This window comes from Tachypleus tridentatus, chromosome 2 (assembly GCF_004210375.1).
Source record: "Tachypleus tridentatus isolate NWPU-2018 chromosome 2, ASM421037v1, whole genome shotgun sequence".
In the NCBI taxonomy this organism is placed as follows: domain Eukaryota; kingdom Metazoa; phylum Arthropoda; class Merostomata; order Xiphosura; family Limulidae; genus Tachypleus; species Tachypleus tridentatus.
Window position 1 is genome coordinate 154,225,233 of NC_134826.1, and position 25,797 is coordinate 154,251,029.

General features: G+C 32.5%; 1 protein-coding gene across 1 annotated transcript in view; it reads right to left on the reverse strand.

The window, feature by feature from the left end:
• LOC143245398 (transcription initiation factor TFIID subunit 1-like) overlaps nucleotides 1–25,476 on the reverse strand; it is a 114,069-nt gene extending 88,593 nt beyond the window's left edge. Inside the window, 6 exon segments of the mRNA XM_076491692.1 lie at nucleotides 71–265; nucleotides 4,269–4,573; nucleotides 11,328–11,441; nucleotides 12,289–12,430; nucleotides 15,709–15,818; nucleotides 25,409–25,476. Coding sequence (XP_076347807.1) covers nucleotides 71–265; nucleotides 4,269–4,573; nucleotides 11,328–11,441; nucleotides 12,289–12,430; nucleotides 15,709–15,813 — 861 coding nt within the window. The 5' untranslated portion in view covers nucleotides 15,814–15,818; nucleotides 25,409–25,476.
• Nucleotides 25,477–25,797: the final 321 nt, after the last annotated feature.

Sequence of the window (25,797 nt, forward strand, 5' to 3'; positions counted from 1 at the left end):
GTTATCCTGTAAAAAAACTTATTATATGATTAATGTTACTTAAGCCTGAACCAGATATGAATGTTAATACCTCATCATCACTCTCCACCATATCAGCAGAAGGTGGAGAGCCACACGCCAACTCGAGGCCTTTGGTTGGTTTTAATTGTCGGTTTTGTTCCCCTTCGTTCTGCTGTCTCTTCTTCTTCCTGCTTTTAACACCTCTCCAGATCTGAGGTAAGCTGGAAGGTTTCCCAGGACCAAACAGTCGTGAAAAACAAAGAACCTATGATAAACCATTGTTAAACTTTATTTTGTAACTTGAGTTTTTTTTACAAAAATTGATAAATCTGAAACTAAATAAAATAATTAAAATTGAAAGATACAAAACTTATATATAAATTTTAAATAATTAAAATTAATACAAAACTTGTATATAAATTTTAAATAATTAAATTTCATTACTTTTCAAAGAAGTGTTTTGTTGTTTTCTGGTTTTTACAGTTTTTGTACTAAATTTGAAACATATTATGCTGTGAAACTAATTAAATAAAGAATAGTTTGGGAAAAATAGTTTTAGTTTTATTATAGTTTGTGTGTGTGTGTATTACAAGCATGAAAAGCAATTTAAAACCCTTGAAAAAGTTTATGTATATCCTTTAAATTGAATTTCCAGAAGAAATTAGGATCTGGAATCTGGAGAACTATAAGTATTGAAATATAAACTTACATGGATGTTTGTGAATCTATACAAGAGTGCCTGATATGGATGTCTGTGAATCTATAAAAGGGTGCCTGTCATGGATGTCTGTGAATCTATACAAGGGTGCCTGTCATGGATGTCTGTGAATCTATACAAGGGTGCCTGTCATGGATGTCTGTGAATCTATACAAGGGTGCCTGTCATGGATGTCTGTGAATCTATACAAGGGTGCCAGACATGGATGTCTGTGAATCTATACAAGGGTGCCTGTCATGGATGTCTGTGAATCTATACAAGGGTGCCTGTCATGGATGTCTGTGAATCTATACAAGGGTGCCTGACATGGATGTCTGTGAATCTATAGAAGGGTGCCTGACATGGATGTCTGTGACATGGATCTGTGAATCTATGTGTGCCTGACATGGATGTCTGTGAATCTATACATGTGTGCCTGACATGGATGTCTGTGAATCTATACAAGGGTGCCAGACATCCCTTTCACATCGGTAACCCTGAAAGTAAGTCAAACAAAGAGAGATACGTTGGACCTCTATCACAGGGAAAAGTATTAAACATACTGCTGGTGTAAAAGAAATTCTCCAAAACTAGTATAACCCAATAACATATGTTGGTCAAAGTGTAGATTGAGCTGGACATCCTTTGAACTTAAGACTTCAAAATTAAACAATTTTCAGAATACTAAGCTTATTTATCATTGATACCAACATTTGAAGGTGACCCACAATTTGAAAGTTATTACATTAGTACAACTCAAGATTCTATAAGCCATCACGAATGCATCTATCAATGGATAAAGATGAAGAGTTATGGATGAAAGCCAAGTTATATTGCAAAGTTTGTTGATCCATCAACAACAGCAAATAGCAAAGAATAATTCAGGGGAAAATACTAATATTTTAATAACCCAATTCCCTTAAAGCTATTGCTGACAGGAAGCATTTAGTTAACAACAACGACACACAAACACAAATGTAAGAAATAAACAGATCACATAGTCAAAGAAACTGAAGTAGCAAATCAATCATAAAGAAGATTTAGACTGTTGGAATGGATATAACTCTCTATCTACATGACTTCCTATGTCACCTGTCTGTTGATGTCTCTGTGAAGAACAGTAGAGGAAACAATGCATAACATAGTTTGAGAAGCAACTATCAATCCTATATTTCTTGAAATCCTGTGAAATGGTTTGCTCAAAGGAAAAAAACAATAGAACTGAAAAAAAGAGTTTAACCTGAAAATAATATCAATCAGATTAATTCAGCCTCATATGAAATGAGCATTCTAGGACATATATTTGTCCAAAAATGAACAAAGTTCCACAATGATGAACTCACTAACAAATTCACATCAGGAAGGATGACATCAGAATCTAAGAAACTTGAACAATGGATGAAGTACAGGCAACTGTGAGGACCAAGTCATACAAAATTCACATCAGGTAGGACAACATCAAAATCTAAGAAACTTGAACAATGGACCAAGTACAGGGAACCTAGAGGACCAAATCACACAAAATTCACATCAGGTAGAACAACATCAGAATCTAAGAAACTTGAACAATGGACCAAGTACAGAGAACCTTGAGGACCAGGTAAGGATCAATAATTCAGAGAACATACAATTACAACAGAAAGTGTTCGTACCCCTGCATCATGAGTAGTTTTTTCCTCATAACTTAAAATGTATCAAGATTAGGATAATGAAAGTATAGTATATTATAAGTATTATACTAACACACATCTACATACATTTTTATGCAAATTGAACAACAAATAAACTGTTTATAAACAAATAACTAAACATAGGAGGGGCAGAAAGTGTTCATGCGTCTACTATAATGGTCAGTTGTGTAGCCTTTTGGGCGAATTACTTGGCACAATCTCTCCTCATAGCCTTCCATGATTGTTTGACAGTACTCAACTGGTATTTTCTTCCATTCTTCTTTACAGAAGGCCTCCAACTCTTGCAAGTTTTTCAGATGATGCTGATGAACCCTGGTCTTCAACTCATGCCAAACATTTTCAATTGGGTTGAGATCGGGTGACTGCGATGGCCACTCCAGAACGCTTATATGGTTCCTCTGCAACCAGGATTGCACATATTTCAATGTGTGCTTAGGGTCATTGTTGTGCTGGAAGATTCAACGATGCCCAAGCCGCAAGTTCCGAGCATCATTCTTGATACAAGTGCCTAATATATCAACGTACTCTTCTTTTTTCATGATTCCATTGACGCGGTGAAGGCTGCCATCACAAGAAGAGCTGAAGGAACCCCATAGCATCATCAAGCCACCTCTATGTTTAACTGTAGGGACAGTGTTCTTTGGAAAATTTTGTTCCCCCTTCTTACGGAAAATATTGCAAACATCATTATGGCCGAAAAGCTTGATTTTAATCTCGTCTGATCAAAGAATACTCTTCCAAAAGGAAAAGGCTTTATCTACATGCCTTCTTGCATACCTCAATCGTGGTTCTAAGAGAACATGGCTTTAAATATGGAGTTCTACAAGGACGGCATGCTTTGAACCCAGAAGAGCATAACATGTTCGTAACTGTAGAGATGCTTATTTCAACCCGTTTCCCTTGCCAGTTTCTGTATATCATTACATGTTAAACGAGGGTTCCTACTAACTTCTCTGAGAACCTTCCTCTTGGTTCTCTCTGGAATTTTGGTGGGGCATTCGAAACGAGGAAGTTAGCGGTTGATCCTGTAAGCTTAAACTTGGCAATTATGTTTTGAACAGAAGATTTTGGTACATTTAGTTGTGTAGCAATACCGGAAAGAGACACACAAGACTTGTATTTTACAATAATTTGTTTTTTAAATCACTAGACAGTTGTTTTCTGTTCACCATGATGACCAAGCAGATAATGACAGAGATGGCACTAAACTGCCGGAAGTAAATTTTTTCGCTGGCTAGATACAAGAGAATGCTGGGTGGTATCAATGGAAAACCCTAAATAGCTGAAATCATACCAATGTAAATTTGTTTAAAAAGGATGTCCAAACCATGAGGTAATATTTATAGTTTCATTAAAAGCCATGAAAATTAGATCATTAATAAAAGAAGTAATGTGATGATAGAAGTAAATCTGTGATTTAAATATTTTTTCCACTTTTAATATAGAGATTTTGTGCTGCAGAGTTTCTAGATACAAGTTGTGCAAAATAATATTAAAAAATGTTGTGCAAACCAATAAATTCAAATTTTATGTGCACATAAGTATACATTATATACAGATAAATACAGGTGTTTTAAATTTAAAACTTTATGTACACTTAAGTACACATTACATACATTTAAGTACGTGTTTTAAATAAATTCAAAACCTTATGTACACACAAGTACACATTATGTACACCTAGTACATGTGTTTTAAATAAATTCAAAACCTTATGTACACACAATGTACACCATTCAAATAAATACAAAACCTTATGTACACACAAGTACACATTATGTACACCTAGTACATGTGTTTCAAATAAATTCAAAACCTTATGTATACATAAGTACACGTGTTTTAAATACTGAACTTGAGTAAAAACACAGACTGCAAACCTTTCCTGGACGAAATTCAGGGAAAAGTTCTGTGACATCAAGATCTGCATACTTTGATGGTAACATTGCTGCTAAAGGTGTATCCAACTTCTTTTGTTTCTTTTCAGGACTGTATGTTGATGAATCACTTTCAGTGGTTCTTAAGATGACAGCATTGTTGTTAGTAGGTAAGCTGGACACCCCACTAGATGTAGGTGTCCATGGAGGAGGAATTGGAGGTGGAGGCATAAGTTCTTTATCACTTTGTTGATTGTCTTTTAAGAAAAGATTGTCTTCTTCATCAGCATCATAATCTTCATTATCATCTAGAAAATATGCAATGTTTAAGGCTACCCAAATTGCACGTAAAAAAACAGTGAAAATATTTTACAGAAAGAAGTTTCTGAGAGTCTAGTCCAATTATGTCAAAAATACACAGTTCCTCAATAAGTACCTAAATTAACTAAAAGCATTGACAGATAATATTCCGTGTGTAACACATAAGTGTATATGTTTATAAATTCAATTGAGACAAATGGAGCACGAAATTACTGATCGTAACAACTAGTTTTCACTTCCAATCATCTCAAACTATTTAATTTAGCAGAAAAGCTATATTTTTAAGTAATATAAATATTAACTTTCAGAGGAGGAAATAAGAAGTCAGAAACACAAACAAATTGTGTAACACTTTATTTCACCAACACTGAACTGGGTGATAAGCACAACAAATTACCAATGAGTAACAGTTACATCAACTAATGAAGACTAGTGTTTACAATTATCACTGTTTTAGGTTAATCACAAATTGGTAACTTGAAATCATATTGATGGTCACAAAATGATCAAATCAAAATTTCCAATTACTCCAACAGTGATTAATTTAAATAATGATTAAATTGAGAAAGATAATTAACTAATTGAAATTGTAGTTTTTTAATTATTGAAACTATCAAAGTGATAAAAGTATTGCTACCAAACTTGTTTGTCTTGTCTTTGTTATGTTAAAGCTGCTAAAGCTACTTATCACTGACACTGTTGACTAAAGGAAAGGCAATTGATTGGCAACACCTGCCACTAACATGCTTCACCTAGTTATTATTATATTATTATACCTCTCGATTCCATGAAGGAACATAGGGCCGCAACTGCTTGCAGATTCATTAACAGGCTGGTTTTTTAAGTGAGTAAATTGTTAGCCTACTGCACAACCCCCAACCAGAAGGAGAAACCTGAGCCATCCCTAATTTTGCAGTGTAAGACTAGAGGGAAAGCAGCTAGTCATCACCACCCACCGCCAACTCTTGGGCTACTCTTTTACCAACGAATAGTGGGATTGACCGTCACATTATAACACCCCCACAGCTGAAAGGGTAAGCATATTTAGCGCTACTGGGATGCGAACCCGCGACCCTCGGATTACGAGTCGCATGCCTAACGTGCTCGGCCATGCCGGGCACGCTTCACCTGGTACCTGGTTTTAATCAGCTGTTATTTAATAAACATGTATACCATTAATCTCTGTTTCATCAAGTACCACAGTTTATATGCATGCCCATATATATATATTTATTATTATTTTTATGCAGCTTGTGTATCATTCACAACATTTGGTAGACATTTAGCAAAGATTACAAGTTTTTCTACATAAAAAATCTGACTTTTTAATGAAGTATTTTTATTAAAAAGTTTTGTTTATGAAAATATTGAGTCTGTTTATTTACTAGTCTGAGTGCAAAGGGACTTTATGTTATGTTTAAAAAAAAACTATTTTTCATCACAAAACTTTCAAATATTACTTACATAATTGTAAAACCTCCTACATACATTCCAAATGTCCATTTTTAGTAAGATTTTATATGTTATGTTATTTTCTATACTCTATGTGGGATCTGTCATTTAACCATCCTTGTAACTTATGTCCTCAAACATAGGTTGCTAAGTCTTTACAAATTTCGCACATGGAGGGTATCAAACAAATTCTTTGGGGGGTTTTATATATACAGCTGAATAGCAAAAAGTCATAAATAACTACATTAATACCACAGAATTCCACTGTAATTTATCTAGTTTAATAACTATGATCTAAACTAGTCTAAACATTAGTGATTTCCTTCTTAAAAATAACAAACTGTTACAATTATATTCTGAAAATTATGTTTTTGTTGTTGCACTAAGAAACTACTTGAGCAGTATTCCTTCCATCAAAAAGAATAAATACAATTGGAAGTAATTAGTCATTAGTCATAAACACTGGGAGTAAAGTATGCTAATCCTACATAAACTATAATTAAGCCTCACCATTTCACTAAGTTAGTTCTCCAAATAAAAATTCTTGAAGCTTTCAAATATACCTTTCCAGCAATATAACAGTACATTATAAAAGAACTATACTTAACTAGCTTTCTAACTAAGAAATAAAATTCACTTTCCGGCTGAGAGCTGAGGAACATGATAAAGTATCAGACTGAGAAGTCACAAAATAAAGTTCATGCTGAATATTGTTCAGAAATATTTGCTCTTTCAATTGTTATACAATTTCACAGAGAGAACTAATGACATTTTTTTAAAAGGATAAAATTCACATGTACAGTACACAGGTTTGACTTTTTTATGTCTCAGTAAACAGCTTTGATGCTATAAATTTATACCTTGTCTTGCCAATATCTATAGTATTGTAACTGGTGAGATACTCAGGAGACTGAAATAAACAATGGCTAATTTGGAACACGAACATCACGTGTTACAGAGAAGTAGAGATTAATAATTTATCCAAACATTTCAAATTAAAACTTAGATACAAATATGTTTTGATGCTTAACTTACAAGGATATTAGTTATTTAACTGAATTTGGACTCTTCTGTATCTAATAACCAGATCATGTTTGTGGGTGTTATAAAAGTACAAAACAATGAATCATTCAACCAACCTATCAAACATCATCACTACAGGCACTCTCTAAGTGCTAGTTTTCAACTAAAAACCACTACAGATTCCATTCTGTGAATTATCCACAAGCATATAAGACAGCTAAGTGGCTAGAATCCTTTAAATTTTACCAGGCTTTTAGCTAGTAACCTTTAGGATGAGCAATTTTCTATTTAATAAACATATATATTTCTCTACAATTGAAACATATATTAAATTATGTTTGTCAGCAACACAGAAAACAGAATATATTACATATATTTATAAATATAACAAATATCTATTTACTGAGGAAAACTTGTGTTATTTTGGATTTATGAACAAAACTACACAATGGGCTATCTGTGCTCTCCCCACTACCAATATCAAACCTGGTTTCTAGTGGTGTGAGTCTGTAGACATACTGCCGTGCCACCAAGTGACCTTTCTTAGGAAAACTAAAAATCAGAGAAGAGAATACATCTAAACGAAGAATAGGGCAAGTTTTATGAATGCATGAAAAGGAAGGATAGTGCAAATTTTATGAATACATGAAAAGGGAGGATAGTGCAAGTTTTATGAATACATCTAAAGGAAGGATAGTGCAAGTTTTATGAATACATCTAAAGTGAGTTACATTCAGAATTTAACTTCTTTCTTTTTACAGTGTAGGAATAAATATAACTTAAAAACATAGCTAATAATACAAATGTTAACAGTACACAAGTTTTAAGTTCTTAATTTTAAAAGGCAATATCTAAAAATATCCTGAATTTCTTCTAGTATGAAAACTAACATTTTCTTTGTAGACACCCACTCTTCTCTAATGTATTTACCACTCCTCCAAGGAATGCAAAATTTAAGGCAAATTACTTGTTATAATGTCGATAACACTAAGGCAAAGCATAATTTTCACAGCCTTCAACCTTAATTACTTACAGAGCCATAAATTAGAAAACCAAACCACTCTTACTACATCCAGCTGTTAAAACCTCTGTTTCAGATAATGTCAATGTCATTCATAAGTGACAGAAAGTCAAAGAGTTAATCTATCATTTGCCAAATTACATATTATACTATGTTATCTTCTTTATATAGGACTGTCTATTTCACTTCAAGTCCAAACTTATTTCCTATGGGAAACACATCAACAAGCTTAGCTGAATTATTAATAACTCTCATCAGTTAGAAAGCCAGAAAAATTGTGATAATTATGGTACATTTCATATTTCTATATGTTATTATTTTATACTTTTTGGTGGATTATTTAATTAAATAAAAACATATTTAGTGCAATAGTACTATGTAAAATAAAAGTACGAGTAGGTATCATTGACTGAAATCAAAAGCACACAGATAAACATTGTTTCTTTTACATATTTGTTCTTTAATTATCATTACAAAAGTAATTGAAATGTAAAAATTAGGAGTTTTCTTTTTAGGTTTTTCATGAGAAGCACTCACAAGCAGATCACATGCAGCCCATGCAACATGTAATTTGATAAAGTAATGTTAATTACAGATTCACCAAGTGATTTACAACTGATATGGCATGAATATCAGTTAGACATGGTTCAAGTAGCAATAAAACAAACTTAAATATAAACAGATGTATATTGTTACTAGTTTAAAGCTACTAAGGATAAACAAATGTTTTTTCATGTTACAATTTAAAATCATTTTATAAAGGAAAAAAGGTACTTTAACTTGACCAACCTCATATTCAGTTATGGCAGAAAACTAAGAAATACAATATAAACTTTTACTAAAAATAGTTTGAAATTTATTTTGGAGGTTTAAGGGATTATGTAAGTAAAACCTAAGATTTAAAAAAAAAATTATTTTTAACCTTAACATGAAAACCACTTTGCACTCAGAGAAGTAAACAATTTGATTTTATAAATTCATAGAGAAACTTTGAATAAAATACTTCATTAAAAACTGGTGTTTTGACTCTTAATCATTAGTGAAAGATAAACAATTTTCTGAAGATATGTAAATTATAAGTTCTAGTATGGAAACTGTGAAGGTATGTTTGGGGCCACAAACTGATTCGACCAAGCCAGTTGTGAGAAAATTAACTTAGCTCCTTAACCATATGACCATCACAGAAACACTTTAAATTCCTTCTTACATATATCACAAAGTGTTGTTAAGTTACATTCAAGACTTTATTAAACCTCTTTACTATCAATGCACTTATTTATATTAGTGTTATGAGATACATTATAAAGTCATACATTAAATAAGATTTCCTTTATTTCAAAAGAAACCTTTTGAACAATAAATGAAATTTCAGATTTATTGTCATGTTATAGTTAAAACATCTTAGGTTTTGTTTTTCTCTATTTCAGCGTTATTGTACTTAAGGTACACTTATTGGCTGGACAATTAGAGCTTGGTTACCATTACCTTTCTTAAAATTCTATGAGCAAGCTGTGAATCTTTTCCCACTTGTTAGAGGTTACACCCACTTCCAAAATTACAAAGAGAAAGCTTATATTTCAATATCTTGCACTATTAGTCACAGAGCTGGTTATACAAGTTTTCTCAAGGCTGACTTGAAACTGTTGTAGAATGTGCATTCACAACAATTCAAACTGCCAAGTAGCATGTTACCTAGTGCCTAGTCATATCAGTTCTCACCTTATACATTAGTTTCATAGACAGTTAAACAGAATTTAGGTTTTACTTTTTACCTCAATTAATTATGTTTTATTTCTGCTTTAAAATTCATATTTGAAACATCAGTAGATGTTTCTCATAGAACCAAAATTTTGCTTCTCTGAAAGGTTTACATGACTGACCAAGTGCTAAAACATGAGCCTGGAACTAAAGTATCTCTTTCAATGATAGGGTTGTATTGCCTGGGGTTAAAGTATCTCTGTCAATGACACTGTTGTATTGATTGGAACTGAAGATTCTATGTCAGTGTTACTGTTGTATTGCCTGGGACTGCAGATTCTATGTCAATGTTACTGTTGTATTGCCTGGGGCTAAAGTATCTCTATCAGTGGTACTGTTATATTGTCTGGGGTTAACGTATCTCTGTCAATGATGGGGTTGTATTGCCTGAGGCTAAAGTATCTCTGTCAATGACACTGTTGTATTGATTGGAACTGAAGATTCTATGTCAATATTACTGTTGTATTGCCTGGGGTTAACGTATCTCTGTCAATGATACTGTTGTATTGTTTGGGGTTAATGTATCTCTGTCAATGATACTGTTGTATTGTCTGGGACTGAAGTGTCTCTGTCAATGACAGTTGTATTGGCTGGAACTAAAGATTCTGTGTCAATGTTACTGTTGTATTGCCTGGGACTAAAGTATCTCTGCCAGTGACACTGTTATATCATCTGGGAATGATGATTCTATGTCAATGATACTGTTGTACTGCTTGTGAGAACCCATTGAGGTATGTTGACATAAATATTCAGCAGTAAAATATAGGAAAGAAAAATAAAACTATAAGTGAAAATGTAAAACAGTGAAATTACAAATACAACCTAAAGTGGATATTTTATGATTATTTAACAGTACATATTTAATCTTAAACATTTCGTTGCATTTTACGTTGATGATAATAGCTAGAGATAAATATATGATACAGAAAACAGAAATTATTAATATTTATCTGAAGAATACTTTTTATAATAACTTGAGAAACTATTTAATATAGTTAATATACATGGGAGGCCACTTGTTAATTTATCACATTAAGAATTTTTAATATAATTATCAAACATGAAAGTCATTTGTTAATGTAGTTCATTGAGACAGTTTTTAATATAATTACAAAACATAAAAGTCATTTGTCAATTTAGCTAATTAGGACAGTTTTTAATATAATTATCAAACATGGAAGGCCATTTGTTAAATTAGCTCATTAAGACAGTTTTTAATATAATTATCAAACATTTGTTAATTTTGCTAATTAAGACAGTTTTAAATATAATCTTTCATATGGTTTACAGTAGAAGTTCTCTAAGTTTAGTTATACTCAGAAGAGCTTTGTAAATGTTTTAATCATTTAATCTTCATTCTATAAAAACAACAGAATTTCAAAATAAATCCATACATAAGCAAAGAAACAAAACCATAATGACAATGTTACTCTTATTTTATGAAAGTTTAACATTTTTCTTTCAAACATTATATAAAAATAACTTACCTAATTCTGTGACTTTATTACCAAACAAAGTTGACTTATTTGGTTCATCAACTTCATCTGCTAATTCATTAATGTCTGAATAATCTACTACTACTGGTGATTTCTGACCTGTTTCTAAAAAAGCAATATATAACTTATACACTTTGACCACAATCCTCTCAAACCTTCTACTAAGTTAAAACATGATCAGCCAGAGTCTATTATAAAACAAACAAATTGATAAATAAGCAAATTCTTACTAAGTTAGTCATCAAATAGAATGCTGGTAGTTTTATTCCTACATCACTAATTACTTAACAAAATCAAACTATAACATTACCAACAAAATAACAAGGTAGTTACACAAGTTCTTACTAAGGTAGTCATCAAATAGAATCCTGGTAGTTTTAATCGTACATCATTAGTTACTTAACTAAATCAAACTATTACGTTACTGACCTGATAACAAGGTAACTATACAAGTTCTTAATAACTTAGTTATCAAGCAGAATGCTGGTAATTTTAATCCTAAATCAATAGTTATTTAACCAAATCAAACTATTACATTACTGACCAGATAACAAGGTAACTACACAAATTCTTAATAACTTAGTTATCAACCAGAATGCTGGTAATTTTAATCCTAAATCAATAGTTAATTAACCAAATCAAACTATTACGTTACTGACCAGATAACAAGGTAACTATACAAGTTCTAATTTAGTTACCAAATGAAATGCTGGTATTATAATTGTACATCACTAGTTACTACAAATACATGATGAGAGGAACACTCTTAGTCATAAGTAATCTTTGTAACTTCTACAGAAAATAGGTTTCACTTATTGAAATATTTTATTTCTGTTTGCAACAAGATATTAATAAATTTTTCTTGTTTTTAGTTGATTTTCTATACATATACATTTAAAACGTAATTCATGTACATTTAAAACAATAGCCTAAACATCTACATAAATCTCACCATCATCACTTTGTGAACTCTGTGTTTCCACTCCTTCACTGTCTTGAGAGTCCCGAGTTGAAGCATCAATATCTTCTGTTATCTCCTTCAACAATGAATCTATTCCCAAATTATTCAGCTGATGTAGATTTCTCTTGGAATCCTGTACCACAACAACGTAGTAAAATCCACATTAAAACCAAACTGAATTCAAGGGGTTATCTCTGGATGTACAACAAGCTAATAATGGTTATATCTTAATTTAAAACAACCTAACAATGGTTATCTGGATGTACAACAACCTAACAAAGGTTATCTCTGAATGCACAACAAGCTAATAATGGTTATCTCTTGATTTAAAACAACCTAACAAAGGTTATCTCTGGATGTACAACAACCTAACAAAGGTTAGCTCTTGGTTTAAAACAATCTAACAAAGGTTATCTCTTGATATAAAACAAGCTAACAAAGGTTAGCTCTTGATAAAAACAACCTAGCAATGGTTATCTGGATGTACAACAAGATCAACAAATGTTATCTCTCAATGTGCAACAAGCTAATAAAGGTTTTCTCTCGATGTACAACAAGATAAAAAAAAGGTTATCTCTGGATGTACAACAAGATAAAAAAAGGTTATTTCTGGATGTACAACAAGATAAACAAAGGTTATCTCTGGATGTACAACAAGCTTACAAAAGTTATCTCTGGATGTACTACAAGCTAACAAAAGTTATCTCTCGATGTACTACAAGCTAACAAAAGTTCTCTCCTGATGTACAACAAGATAAACAGAGGTTATCTCTGGATGTACAACAACATAACAAAGGTTATCTCTTGGTTTAAAACAAGCTAGCAAAGGTTATCTCTTGATTTAAAACAACCTAACAATGGTTATCTGGATGTACAACAACCTAACAAAGGTTATCTCTTGATTTAAAATGACCTAACAAAGATTATCTCTTGATTTAAAACAAGCTAACAAAGGTTATTTCTGGATGTACAATGAGCTAACAAGGGTTATCTCTTGATTTACAGAAAGGCAACAAGGGATTATCTCTGCATGTACAGATGTCTAACAAGGAGTTGTCTCTGGCTATACAACAAGCTAACAAGGGGTCATCTCTGGAAGTAACAAAAGTAATTTCCAAGGTAACTTATGATATATTTTCAAATTCTGGTTTTAATACTAATAGCTCTAGTTTTAAGACAAAAGTCCTTTCTCCTCTAACCTGCTCCTACACATTCTAATATTCACTTTTGTTTATCTCCTGTATTTTTTTCAAATGAGTCCAATACCAAACCTAAAATGTTAGATTTCAAATGTTATTTTACCTCTATATAGAAAGGAAGTTAAAATGCTGACACATAAAATTAGAAGATTTCAAGAACAAAACAGCCCCCTTAATAGAAATACACATAACTGTTATTAGCAATCACACTAGGAGGAACAATTTGAAAACATCAGTTTTGTTACATGTGCACTCTCATTAAAGTGAATCAGATTTGACCAATAGAAAACATGACAATAATTATTGTTTATGAGAAACCCACTTAAAGTAAAAATATATCTCAGGACGGCTGTTACGGGTATTAATACTTTTACCTGAAGATGACCTAAGGTCAAAACATTGTTCTCTGCTTTATTTTGGTAAAAGTGTTTATACTCATACCAGCTGTCCTGAGATACAAACATGTCAATACATTTCTTCTGATAGATTATGAAAATGAAAGTATTCTCCAAAGAGAGAGAAAATGGAAAATCCACAAGATGCCAAAACAAATCACTCTTTTGATGCACAGGAAGACATTGCATTGTTTTCAATCTATTTTTCTTCACTCAAAATAAATCTTTGGTGGTGTTCTAGCTACCAATTAGCACAAGTGTAAATATCCAGCCATGATGTATGGAATGTTCACTTCCTTCAAAAAGCTGATCATGGTCCCCTAAGAATAGTTAAACATTTCTTGACAAAATATAAATATGTGATATAGAATAGTAGCGATGCTTTTATAATTACAATAAAAATGTTCAAAATTCTTCTTTCATATAAGCAAAACCACATAATATTTCAGCTTACAAAGATGATAAAAAGTCAACTTACACTTGATTGGCCATTGAACATACATCATGGCACAATACCATGCTAATCAAGCAAACATTCACAATTATACTGTTATTATGTTTAATATATTAAAAAATTATGTACTTTGTGGTTTCCCACACAATTGCATAAAATTATTTTTAAATGTTTTCTTAGTTATCTACTGCAAACAATTTTTCAAAGAACTGTGCATTTTTTTAGCAAATAAAATTCTTTTATTTCTAGTGTTTAGTTTGCAAGATTCTTGTACAATCACACAAACACTGACATCATATCTAATACAATAATTATACTGAATGATTGTCAAATGTTATCAGAGGTACAATCATGAAACAGTTTAGATTTGAAAGTAATACCACACAGCTACACAATGGGCTATCTGTGATGTACCCACCACTGATATCAAAACCTTGTTCTTTAACATTACAAACCTTCCGATTTACTGCCGAGATGCTGGAAGACAGCACAAAAAGAATAACATTAACATTGTCTGTAACAATCCGTATTTAGTACTGGTTGTCTGTGACAAGCAAACATTATTCCCAAAATATTTCACTTTAGATCCATCAGGTGGATTACTCAGACATATGCTGATGGGCTATCTTTAATGGCAACTATTTGACTATTTCATGCATGGCATAAGATATATAACACTCATTTTACTGTTGTCATTATTTTATTAAATAATTTTGGTCAGTAACTGATGAAGAACTTAGGTTATTAATTATATAATTGTAAAATGTCTATCTTCTTCACCATATCAACATTTTTATGAACTTAAATAACTGGATCTAGATTTAGAGCTTCCACTTTGGACAAAGGTAAAAGAAATTTTTAAACTTAAGGGTTAATCATTTAAAAATTTTGCAACAAAAGAAAAAAAAAATCCATGACCAGCAGAAATGAATGTTTGCACTTACTAATGTTCCAGAGTCTCTTCAAAAATCTCATATACAATACACACTGGTTTTACAAATATTAAAGTCGGCTACTGAGGCTTATAGAAAGTTACCTACTTTAGTTGTACCCACACAGAAAACACACCAATAAGTGTGATTTCTAACACACATAATAAATACATTCACAGTTTTCCTTCTTTTTCCTCACTTTTTATCATATATGTGTTAGCCAATAAAATTTAAAAAACTAAAGACAGTTCTACCAAATGATATCCGACCTAATTAGCCTCAATAACACCTGATATTCCCAGTACAGGGTCAGGAAAATTTATTTACATTAATTTTATTCTGCAGCAAAGAAGATTAGTTCCACCTAAAGTTTCATTAACTCCACAAAACCAATTTCTTTTCATGAGAATTGAAAGGAAAAAGTAATATACCAGGTCCAAAAAATCATTTTCAAGCTGTCCTGATTCATCAATATTTCCAAACAAAAATCCAGTGAGAGACAATGGTTCATTCTCTCCTTCTTCATCACTATCCATGGTTTCTAAAATGGAGAGATAGTCATAATTATTCATTTTATGAACAGTAATTATCCCAAATAAAAAAAAAACTCAATAAACATGTAAACTTCTTTGCTTCACTAACTTAAGTAAACAGAAAAGTGTTTATGAATTGAAAAATATTATAAATGTAGTTGTAAAAATTAAAATATTAAAAGTGTGTCATTTCAAAATATCAAACTCCACACATTAAGGGTTTTCATGCCAACTTAAGCTTTGAAATAATATTAAATGAAAAATTATGTCTGAAATAACAGCTTTATCATATATACGAGAGATTTGGGGTCTAATCAATTTATTTAAAGTTGAATTTCCTTTGAAATAATAGTTCTTAAATCTTAAAAAAACAGTTTAGGAAATGCATGTCTTGGGTAAAATTCTTCTACTAACAAAATGTATCCTAAAATTATGGATAGAAAGATGGAAGGATTACTGAAGTAGTTTGACACTAAAGAAAGTCTTAATGTTTAAGAGGTGGTCAACAGAACGTTATTAGTTTTAAGCTGCTTTTAGCAAATCATTTGAACCTACTTAGAAAATCAATTGAAAGTCAGGATTTTCCTATCTATCATCACACTACCTGACAGATAACATACTGACATTTTGACAATTTGCTGAACAAAAGTTAAGTTTCAAGGCTGGATTTTTTTTTATAACTTTTGCAAAAAATGTTACAGTGTAAGATTTTCTTCTAGTAGAAATTATGACTACAGTCAATTAACAAATTAATAATAAAAACTACAGAGCTACTACAATTTTAAGACTCATAAACAATTTTCTATTCACTTAAAACTGATCTCCAGTCAGCAATAATATTATGTAATATTTTCTTAAATGGAAAATGTATTTGTGATACCTATTTTAACATAAAGCTCTTTTGACTTAACACTGCCCTTATCAGTGCAAAGTTCTGCTCACCACTAGCCTTGATACTCCTACTTACCCTCACTACATTAATATATCAGCATACTAACACTCAAGTGATTATACAACAACCCTCCACAAATAGAAGTGTGACATAACCTCTATCATAACAAGAATTCTCTCTAATTTTCAGCTGTCAATGACTTTGAAATCAAGTAGATCAAACCAAACCAGAAGTGGCAAGGATGAGTGGGATATATGAAAGGTAAATATCTATCAGAAATATGAAAGGAGGCAAATATCTATCAGAAATATGAAAGGAGGTATATATCTATCAGAAATATCAAGGGAGTTAAGTATCTATCAGAAATATCAAGAGAGTTAAGTATCTATCAGAAGTATGAAATGAGGTAAATATCTATCAAAAATATGAAAGGAAGTAAATATCTATCAGAAATGTGAAATGAGGTAAATATCTATCAGAAATGTGAAATGAGGTAAATATCTATCAGAAGTATAAAACGAGGTAAGAATCTATAAGAAATATGAAATGAAGTAAATATCTATCAGAAGTATGAAATGAGGTAAGCATCTATAAGAATATGAAATGAAGTAAATATCTATCAGAAGTATGAAATGAGGTAAGCATCTATAAGAAATATGAAATGAGGTAAATATCTATCAGAAATGTGAAAGGAGAAAATACCTATCAGAAGTATAAAACAGGGTAAGCATCTATCAGAAGTATAAAACGAGGTAAGCATCTATATGAAATATTAAAGGAGGTATCTACCAGAAGTATAAAACGAGGTAAGCATCTATATGAAATATTAAAGGAGGTATCTACCAGAAGTATAAAACAGGGTAAGCATCTATCAGAAATATGAAAGAAGGTAAGCATCTATCAGAAATATGAAAGGAGGTAAGCATGTATCAGAAATATGAAAGGAGGTAAGCATGTATCAGAAATATGAAAGAGGTAAGCACCTATCAGAAATATGAAAGGAAGTAAGTATCTATAAGAAATATAAAAGAGGTAAGCATCTATCAGAAATATGAAAGAGGTAAGTATCTATCAGAAATATGAAAGGAGGTAAGTATCTATCAGAAATACATTTTCAGTTTTTGTAAATGTTAACTCCTTACCTCCTCTCACAAAAGCCTGGAACCCCACACTGAACAGGCTGGTGATAAGACAATTCCCAATTAAAAAGTACCTAAACAAAAACCACTGAGAGTGAAAATGAACTAAATACAGCACTCATGTGGGAAATCACACTATTTTTAATCCAGGTATACTCTTCACCCTTTAGTAAAGTATCACTGGGAGATCACACCTTTGTTTCCATCCTATTAGTGACACATTACTAAAGGGTGAAGAGTATACCTGGAGATCACACCTTTGTTTCCATCCTATTAGTGACACATTACTAAAGGGTGAAGAGTATACCTGGAGATCACACCTTTGTTTCCATCCTATTGGTGACACATTACTAAAGGGTGAAGAGTATACCTGGAGATCACACCTTTGTTTCCATCCTATTGGTGACACATTACTAAAGGGTGAAGAGTATACCTGGAGATCACACCTTTGTTTCCATCCTATTAGTGACACATTACTAAAGGGTGAAGAGTATACCTGGAGATCACACCTTTGTTTCCATCCTATTAGTGACACATTACTAAAGGGTGAAGAGTATACCTGGAGATCACACCTTTGTTTCCATCCTATTAGTGACACATTACTAAAGGGTGAAGAGTATACCTGGAGATCACACCTTTGTTTCCATCCTATTAGTGACACATTACTAAAGGGTGAAGAGTATACCTGGATTAAAAGTAGTGTGATCTCCCAGTGATACATTACTAAAGGAGGAACACTATGAAAAGTTAAAGAAAAGAAGGGATCCCTTGGTATAAAATTAGTTGGAGGATAACAGTCTGCAGTTGGGAATTCAACCTTAATCAACACCAGGCAGCATCTGGAATTGTATCATACATCACTTCCACAGTAAGAAGAGAGTCCTCTTTCTTTCACCTTATAAATGAGAACTGACAGGGAAGAGGAGCCTCTGTATGCAGGCACCTCCAACTCAACCAACACCAGACCCAGTAGAAATTGACACTTGGTGAATGGTAAGAAAGTGGAGAACCCAAGTGGGTGTTCATCTCCCATCCAAAACCTGATAGTATTGGGAATGTTTTGTCCAGACTGAGATAAGAAGGAAGGTACCCAGCCTAATCAGTGATGTCGAGAAACCCACTTGTTGAGAAATTTATATGCAAAAACGGCTCGTTTGGGTTGAGAAAATATTTTACATAGAAGAGCGAACAACGTTTCGACCTTCTTCGGTCATCGTCAGGTTCACAAAGAAAGAGGTAACTGACAGGAAGCTGACCACATGTTTGAAAGGGGTTGTGTAACTGTGTGTCGAAATGTAGAGGGCGGTATTAGATCTAATACGTTGTTCGCTCTTCTATGTAAAATATTTTCTCAACCCAAACGAGCCGTTTTTGCATATAAAAGGTACCCAGCCTAATTTGAAAGTTGTTTGTTCAGGTATTCTCGAACAATTGTTGCATAATGACAAGGTGACATTTTGTTGAAAGACAACAATGTTCAAAATGCCATCTGAATAGAGCTGTGCTTCTAGGAATTGGTAAAGAATGTCCAGATAAATAGATGTTGTCATACCCTACCAGACACTAATTTTAAGAGTATCTCTTTACCAATGATAGGAGAAATCAACTGGCTTTTCATCAGCCCATATGTGACAGTTGTGATCATTAACCTTTCCACACACATAAAAAGTTGCTTCATCAGTGAAGAGAATGTGGTTCATTAAGTTTTGTCTGAATGTGTTCAACCAGATCAGCACACATTGCACTTTACTGGGGATAGTATCAGCACTCATTATACTTCAGTGTGGATAATATCAGCACACATTACACTTCACTGGGGATAGTATCAGCACTCATTATACTTCAGTGTGGATAATATCAGCACACATTACACTTCAATGTGGATAATATCAGCACACATTACACTTCAATGTGGATAATATCAGCACACATTACACTTCAATTTGGATAATATCAGAACACGTTATACTTCAGTGGATAATATCAGCACAAATCACGCTTCAATGTGGATAATATCAGCACACATTATACTTCAATGTGGATAACCTCCTTTGTGCAAGTCACATAACACCTGAAGATGATACAGTTTCTTGTTGAAATGTGATTTCAAACTTCTGGGGACAGTTAAACACGATATTTTGTGTTTATATGATGCAGTATGAATTGATGTACCTGGTTCGTCATCCAAAGCATTTCTTACTGCATTCACAACATGCTCAGAGACACTTGGACATCCAGATCTAGGCTCATCATAAATAGATCCTGTTCTTTTAAATTTATCAAGCAGGCTTGTGAAAATTTTTTTAAATTTCTCTCCAATTTATTTTTATTTTTTTCCTTTAATACATTGTGTTACAAACCATCACAATACACAATTAACACTACATGCATTAAACTGAAACAAATGTAGATATTAAAATAAATGTACAACAGTAAATCTGTTACATCACTAATACTGGATGCCCTGAAAATGACGCCTGACAGTACCAACAGTGACTGTCCAAAGCCCAGTAGCATAAAACTGGAAAGGTAAAAGGAAAGTGAAAAACTGAAGTCAGATCTCCACAAAAAAATAAGTGACTACAAATGCTAAGGCTACACAAGTTGGAACAATGATAAGTAAAAGCAAAATCATCCAATAGTACATGAGGGTTGAGGCATATATCGCAAGAAGGGAAATAGTAAATAATAACCTAAAAGTTTGTCCCAAGAAGGGGAGAGGTAGAACCAAAGACAAGAAGAGATAAGGAAAGAACATACCTGATTTATGAATTCTACAAAAGGTGAAGAAAACCTAATCCAATTACTCTAGAACAACACATAAAACAAGAGATTCAGAAAGGGAAAAAGAGCTATCTAAATCCACTTCTTCTAGATCATTCAAACCTTAAGCAGGTATGATAGGATAATCCTTAGTTTGTTCTGAATGTAGCATAAAATTGACTAATTCCTGATGCACCAAAGATGTTACTTGGTTTGCTAACAACCTTTATTCTGACCCCAAGTATGTAGTCATGAATTGGTTGGTTGGTTGATTTAGTGTTTCATGGCACAAAGCAGCTAGACTATCTGCCCCAAACATCTGGTAAAAATGTAAAATTTAATTTAGTAAAATTCATAAAAGAAATTAAGGTGAAACAAAACAAAGTTAAAAAAAAACATAAATAGCATAAAACCAATGTTTACATCTAGTCTACAACATTAAGAGAAAAACTACAGTAATACAATTTGTAAAGGATTTCTGTAGCATAATTGTAATTATCATAACTCACCAGGAAGACTAACAGGTAAGTACAAAAACAACCATCAGTCACCTAAAGTTGACCTTTCCAATCCTGGTTCCGAGTTATATGACGTTATTGTCATTTTCATAAAATAAAGTAACAAAAGTTTTAAAAGACTTGTAGCAAAATTTTAATAATAGCTCACCAGGATGACTAACAGGTAGTTCAAACAGCAGCATTAGTCACCTGAAGGTGGCCTGTCCAGTCCTGGTTTCGAGTTATTTGACGTTATGGCCATTTTCTAATTTCAAAAGTAGGATGGGGGAGAGCCATTGCAACTGATGCAATGAGGGTCTGTTTCACACTCTTAGACATCATGGTCCTTGCCACCACAACAAGCACACATCAGGGAATCATGATATGTCTTTGAGTGAACAAACCTCTGACACTGGAAATATTAGAGAGGGTTTGGAATGTATGGCCGTACCCTGCAATTAAGATAACCTGCCTTGATGGTAGCAGGTGGATGTGGTGTGGTAAACGTTAAAATGAGAACATTAGTCAACATCACAATTCCATCTTTTCGAGTGGAGATACACCTCACTGCAGAAACTCCTTGGGTGGAAAAACCAGCAGGAATCTCTGTCTCTGGGATGTTCTTCAAATCACTCTCAACAATAACTCCTCATGATGAATTCAAGGTAGCATGAGGTGTAACCTCAATAGGTATATCCCCAATTGCCTTTGATTGTAAGAGGAGTTCACTGTGTTGAGATGTGAATGTTTCCCCCAATATGTCATCATATTGAAGCTTCTTTACAGACTTTGGAGAGCCAGCAAGTCCCTCTAGTCCCTTCTGAATAAAAAGGGAGACATTTGCCCTAAAGATTTGTCTGAAGACATTGGGGCACAACAGGTGTAACAGATGTTGAAGATTGCTGCTCAAAATCTTCAAGACGTGGTTGCTCACCTATGGACTGCTTTTTCACTGTTTTATTTAAGTTTTTATTTGGAGCATCCATAATAAAAATTGAAAAATTTCGGTGCCCACTGTCCCCACCCACCATGTAGCCCTACAAGGGGATGCACTACAATGTCAAACAAGGACACTGCAGCAATGCCAGCATTTTGTGAGCACTATACCCAAACATCATCATCAGATACAATGTCCACAACACCTGTTCAGAACATTCAACACCAGTACTTGGTTGACCCTAGCCCAAGTAGACCAGTCAACTGATCCAAGGGGGGTCACCTCTGGGCCTTCCATCTACAGGAATTCAAGGCCAAAGTGGTGCATTAGGGTTGGACCCCTCAACCACCAGGATCCTCTCCTCTCCTTCATGGGTCACCATGCATAGCAAACATGTGGATGGATGTTTAGATTCCAGAGGAGGTAAACTGAGAGAACAGAACCTTCCCTAGGAGGTCCCCTCACCATGTACAGGAACCCACACCGAGAGGGTAGTCATGAAATCTGCTGCATGAAAAATAATAGTTGTAGTTGTGATCATCAAAAACTGCATATGAGAAAACTCTCAGAAGTGAAACAGGACAGAAGATAGAACAGAATGAATGTGTCATATCTCTTTACCACAATTAACAAATGTACCTGATTTTGAAAAGACATTGTAAAACATTAAAAACAAGAAAGGAAAAACTTTTGCAGAAGTCAAATAAACCATGAACAAACAACATGTCTGTACAATGAGACTGCCAATCAATAAGTGGTTAACAAGTGCAAGATTAGATAGGGCACTAGTTATGCTAGTTAGTGTAACACTCCTGCTGCCTAATCATTTTCATATTGGTAGAGATATCTCATATTAACATACATGAAAAAGTGGAAGTATCTAAAACAGTGATGCATGAACACATGCACTGATAAAGGGTAGTATAAAAGTAGAATAAGCTTTTTGTAAGAGGAGATAAGATATGGCATTTCAATTTCCAAATTCTTAGCCACCATTTATCCTAAAGTTTTATCTGATAAGCAATAACTATGAGCATTAGATCTGGTTGATAAAATAAATTGAGTATAAGCACTGATTATGTCCCATAAAATAATCACTTCATCTACAATCTATTTAATTATAATTGTCAGAAGATTTGTAAATCAAAATTTTCCCTTAGTGAAACCATGTTAACAATCCAATAAAACTTTAAACTTTGTTAAATTACTTTACAAATCAACTTCTATCAGCTTTTCAGAAATTTTTCCCACAACTGATATAACACTAACAGGTCTATAACTACTGAAACAAAACCTCCCTTGAAAAGAAGAGTTACATTAACTAACTATCAATCCTCCTTCAAATTCCTTGTAGAAATATTATCTGGCCTAATAGACTTATCATTCTTTAAACTTCCTAACTTAACATGATCTAACAAGCATATGTTTTTATTTTAATGGGTATCTATCAATTACTAGAACCAAAATAACTATTTTGTAACATAGCAAGATAAAAAAAAACTGTAAATATGAAGAACTAATTGTGCTTTATAATTAATTTATAAAATTATACACAAAGAGATTAAGGGAGGTGTTAATGAAGTGTAGGGCTATAACAAAGTGTAGGTGTTGGCTTTCAAAGTTTCTCAACACATTATCAAACAAAGGTTTGAATGGTATTCACTTTTATGATTTACTGATTATGTCATCTCAATTACTAGTTTATATCTGATCTTCAAATTCATAACTTACAGACAAACCTTTGAGCACAGTTCAAAACATCATGTTTTATGCAAAATATTTCTATAGTTATTTTAACAGAAAAAGTTGAGAAATATAATGGTCTTAAGACCTACTGAAGAGAGACATAATTATAAAATATTGTAATTACGTTTAATAGTTTTCACTGAAGACAATGAAAACATTCACATATGACCAATTTCTTTAAGAGTACGAGGAATTTTTCTTTAAATTTTCTTTTCATGCAAAACGTATCTGCTGTACAACAACTTCAAAACTCCTAAAATATTGGATATTTTTTATAGAGTATGAGCTTTAAACATTATTTTTCAAAACCTCGACACCTATAAAATTCCTCATAAACAAATAACTAGATAATTCAAGGATTACATCACAGGGCAATGAACCTAAGCTTATCACTAAAATTGTGTTGGAGTCTATTACTAAATGTAATTTGAAACAAAAATATTTGATTAATGACACCAAAAACAGTTTTAAAAAAAGAGGTTTCTTGGTCTCATTTGTATGGTACATTGTACATTCTTATGCTCAAAGTTAACTGTTACACATTAAATTTTGACAGTGAAACTTATGAGAAAAAACCATTTATACCTATAACAGCTATGTTTCTTTAGTAACAACTTCCATTTAGTTAAAACATTCAAACATCAATATATATATATGAGTTAAAGTATGAAACTTTTATCCTAACTCCTGTTCATGTTCATCTAATTCTTTTACTTTTTTTTATGGAACATAAAAGCAATATAAACCTGTCAGTGGCATAGCTAGTTCTCCAAGAAGCCTTGACAAGAGTATTGAAATCAATGGAACAGACAGTATTAAAACTTACAATATTCAGACACAGAAACAGAAAAAACACAAGAAAATATTGAAGTATGAATTCCAATTACAAAACAGGATTAGCGCAATTTGATGGTAACAAATAAGTCAATATTTGGTTGGGTTACAGCATTAGCATAAAACTCATGTGCAGCATTTTGTATTGTGATCTTGCACTGTTCATTGACATTATTTCAACACTAAAAATTCGTGTCGTTCTTAAATTTTATTTTAAAAGAAATGTTATCCAAATCTTTTAAAATCTAGGTTCATAAGGTAGTATATAAACTTCATAAAAGTTGTAGGTTTTTGCTGTTATACTTACTTGTTAAACAAAAACAACTTATTCCTCACATAACTTGCATTATAGTATATCAATGATATATACTTTTTCTGAGGACTAGCCTGGATGTTACAAGTTAGAGTGATTTCTAAATTAAAATACTAATCCAAATTCAAAGGTAGGTGACGTGGTAAACTGCATCGTGTTCATAATAAATTAATATTATTATTATTATTATTGGAATACTGTGACAATCTGCTCAGCTGAATTAGTCTTATTATTATTACCAATAGCGATAATTTAATTGATCAGATTGTCACTGTTACAGTGGAAGTCTTACTAAGTAAGGTTTCGTCCTCGTAATCTTATTTCAAAAAGATATCCGTCTGAACAAAAACTGTAGAATACTACTACTATTCTAAAGTTTTAGTTCACACTTAAAACACTCCCTGAAATAAAAGTCTCACTCATTTCAGTCAAAATTTAGAATTTACTTCTGTAATTCTTTTGTATTTTATTAATTACCTGATTTTCGTCTAGATTTTAAACGATCACTTATTTAATAGTGTCGATCTTACGTTTTGCGCCCCCTCTTGACATATGTAAAATGAACATTCAAGTTTGATTTTTATTTCGAACGAAAAAAATATGCAGTGTACACTACAATTATACGTTAAAAGCTTAGTAAGAACTCTTAAGCATCACAATCAGTTCTGTGACCGAAAGGCTCTCTTTTTATTCTTTTTCAGAATTATAGTGCATATTGAAGAGATTTAGCCATTTTTAAATAAATCTTGGATAAAAGAGTTTTACTATATAGATAATAATGAAACTTTTTACTTCGGTCAACATTTCACTATTGTGTCTTCATCGGAATTAATAGTTTTGAAAAAGCCACGATAGAGAAACGTTGG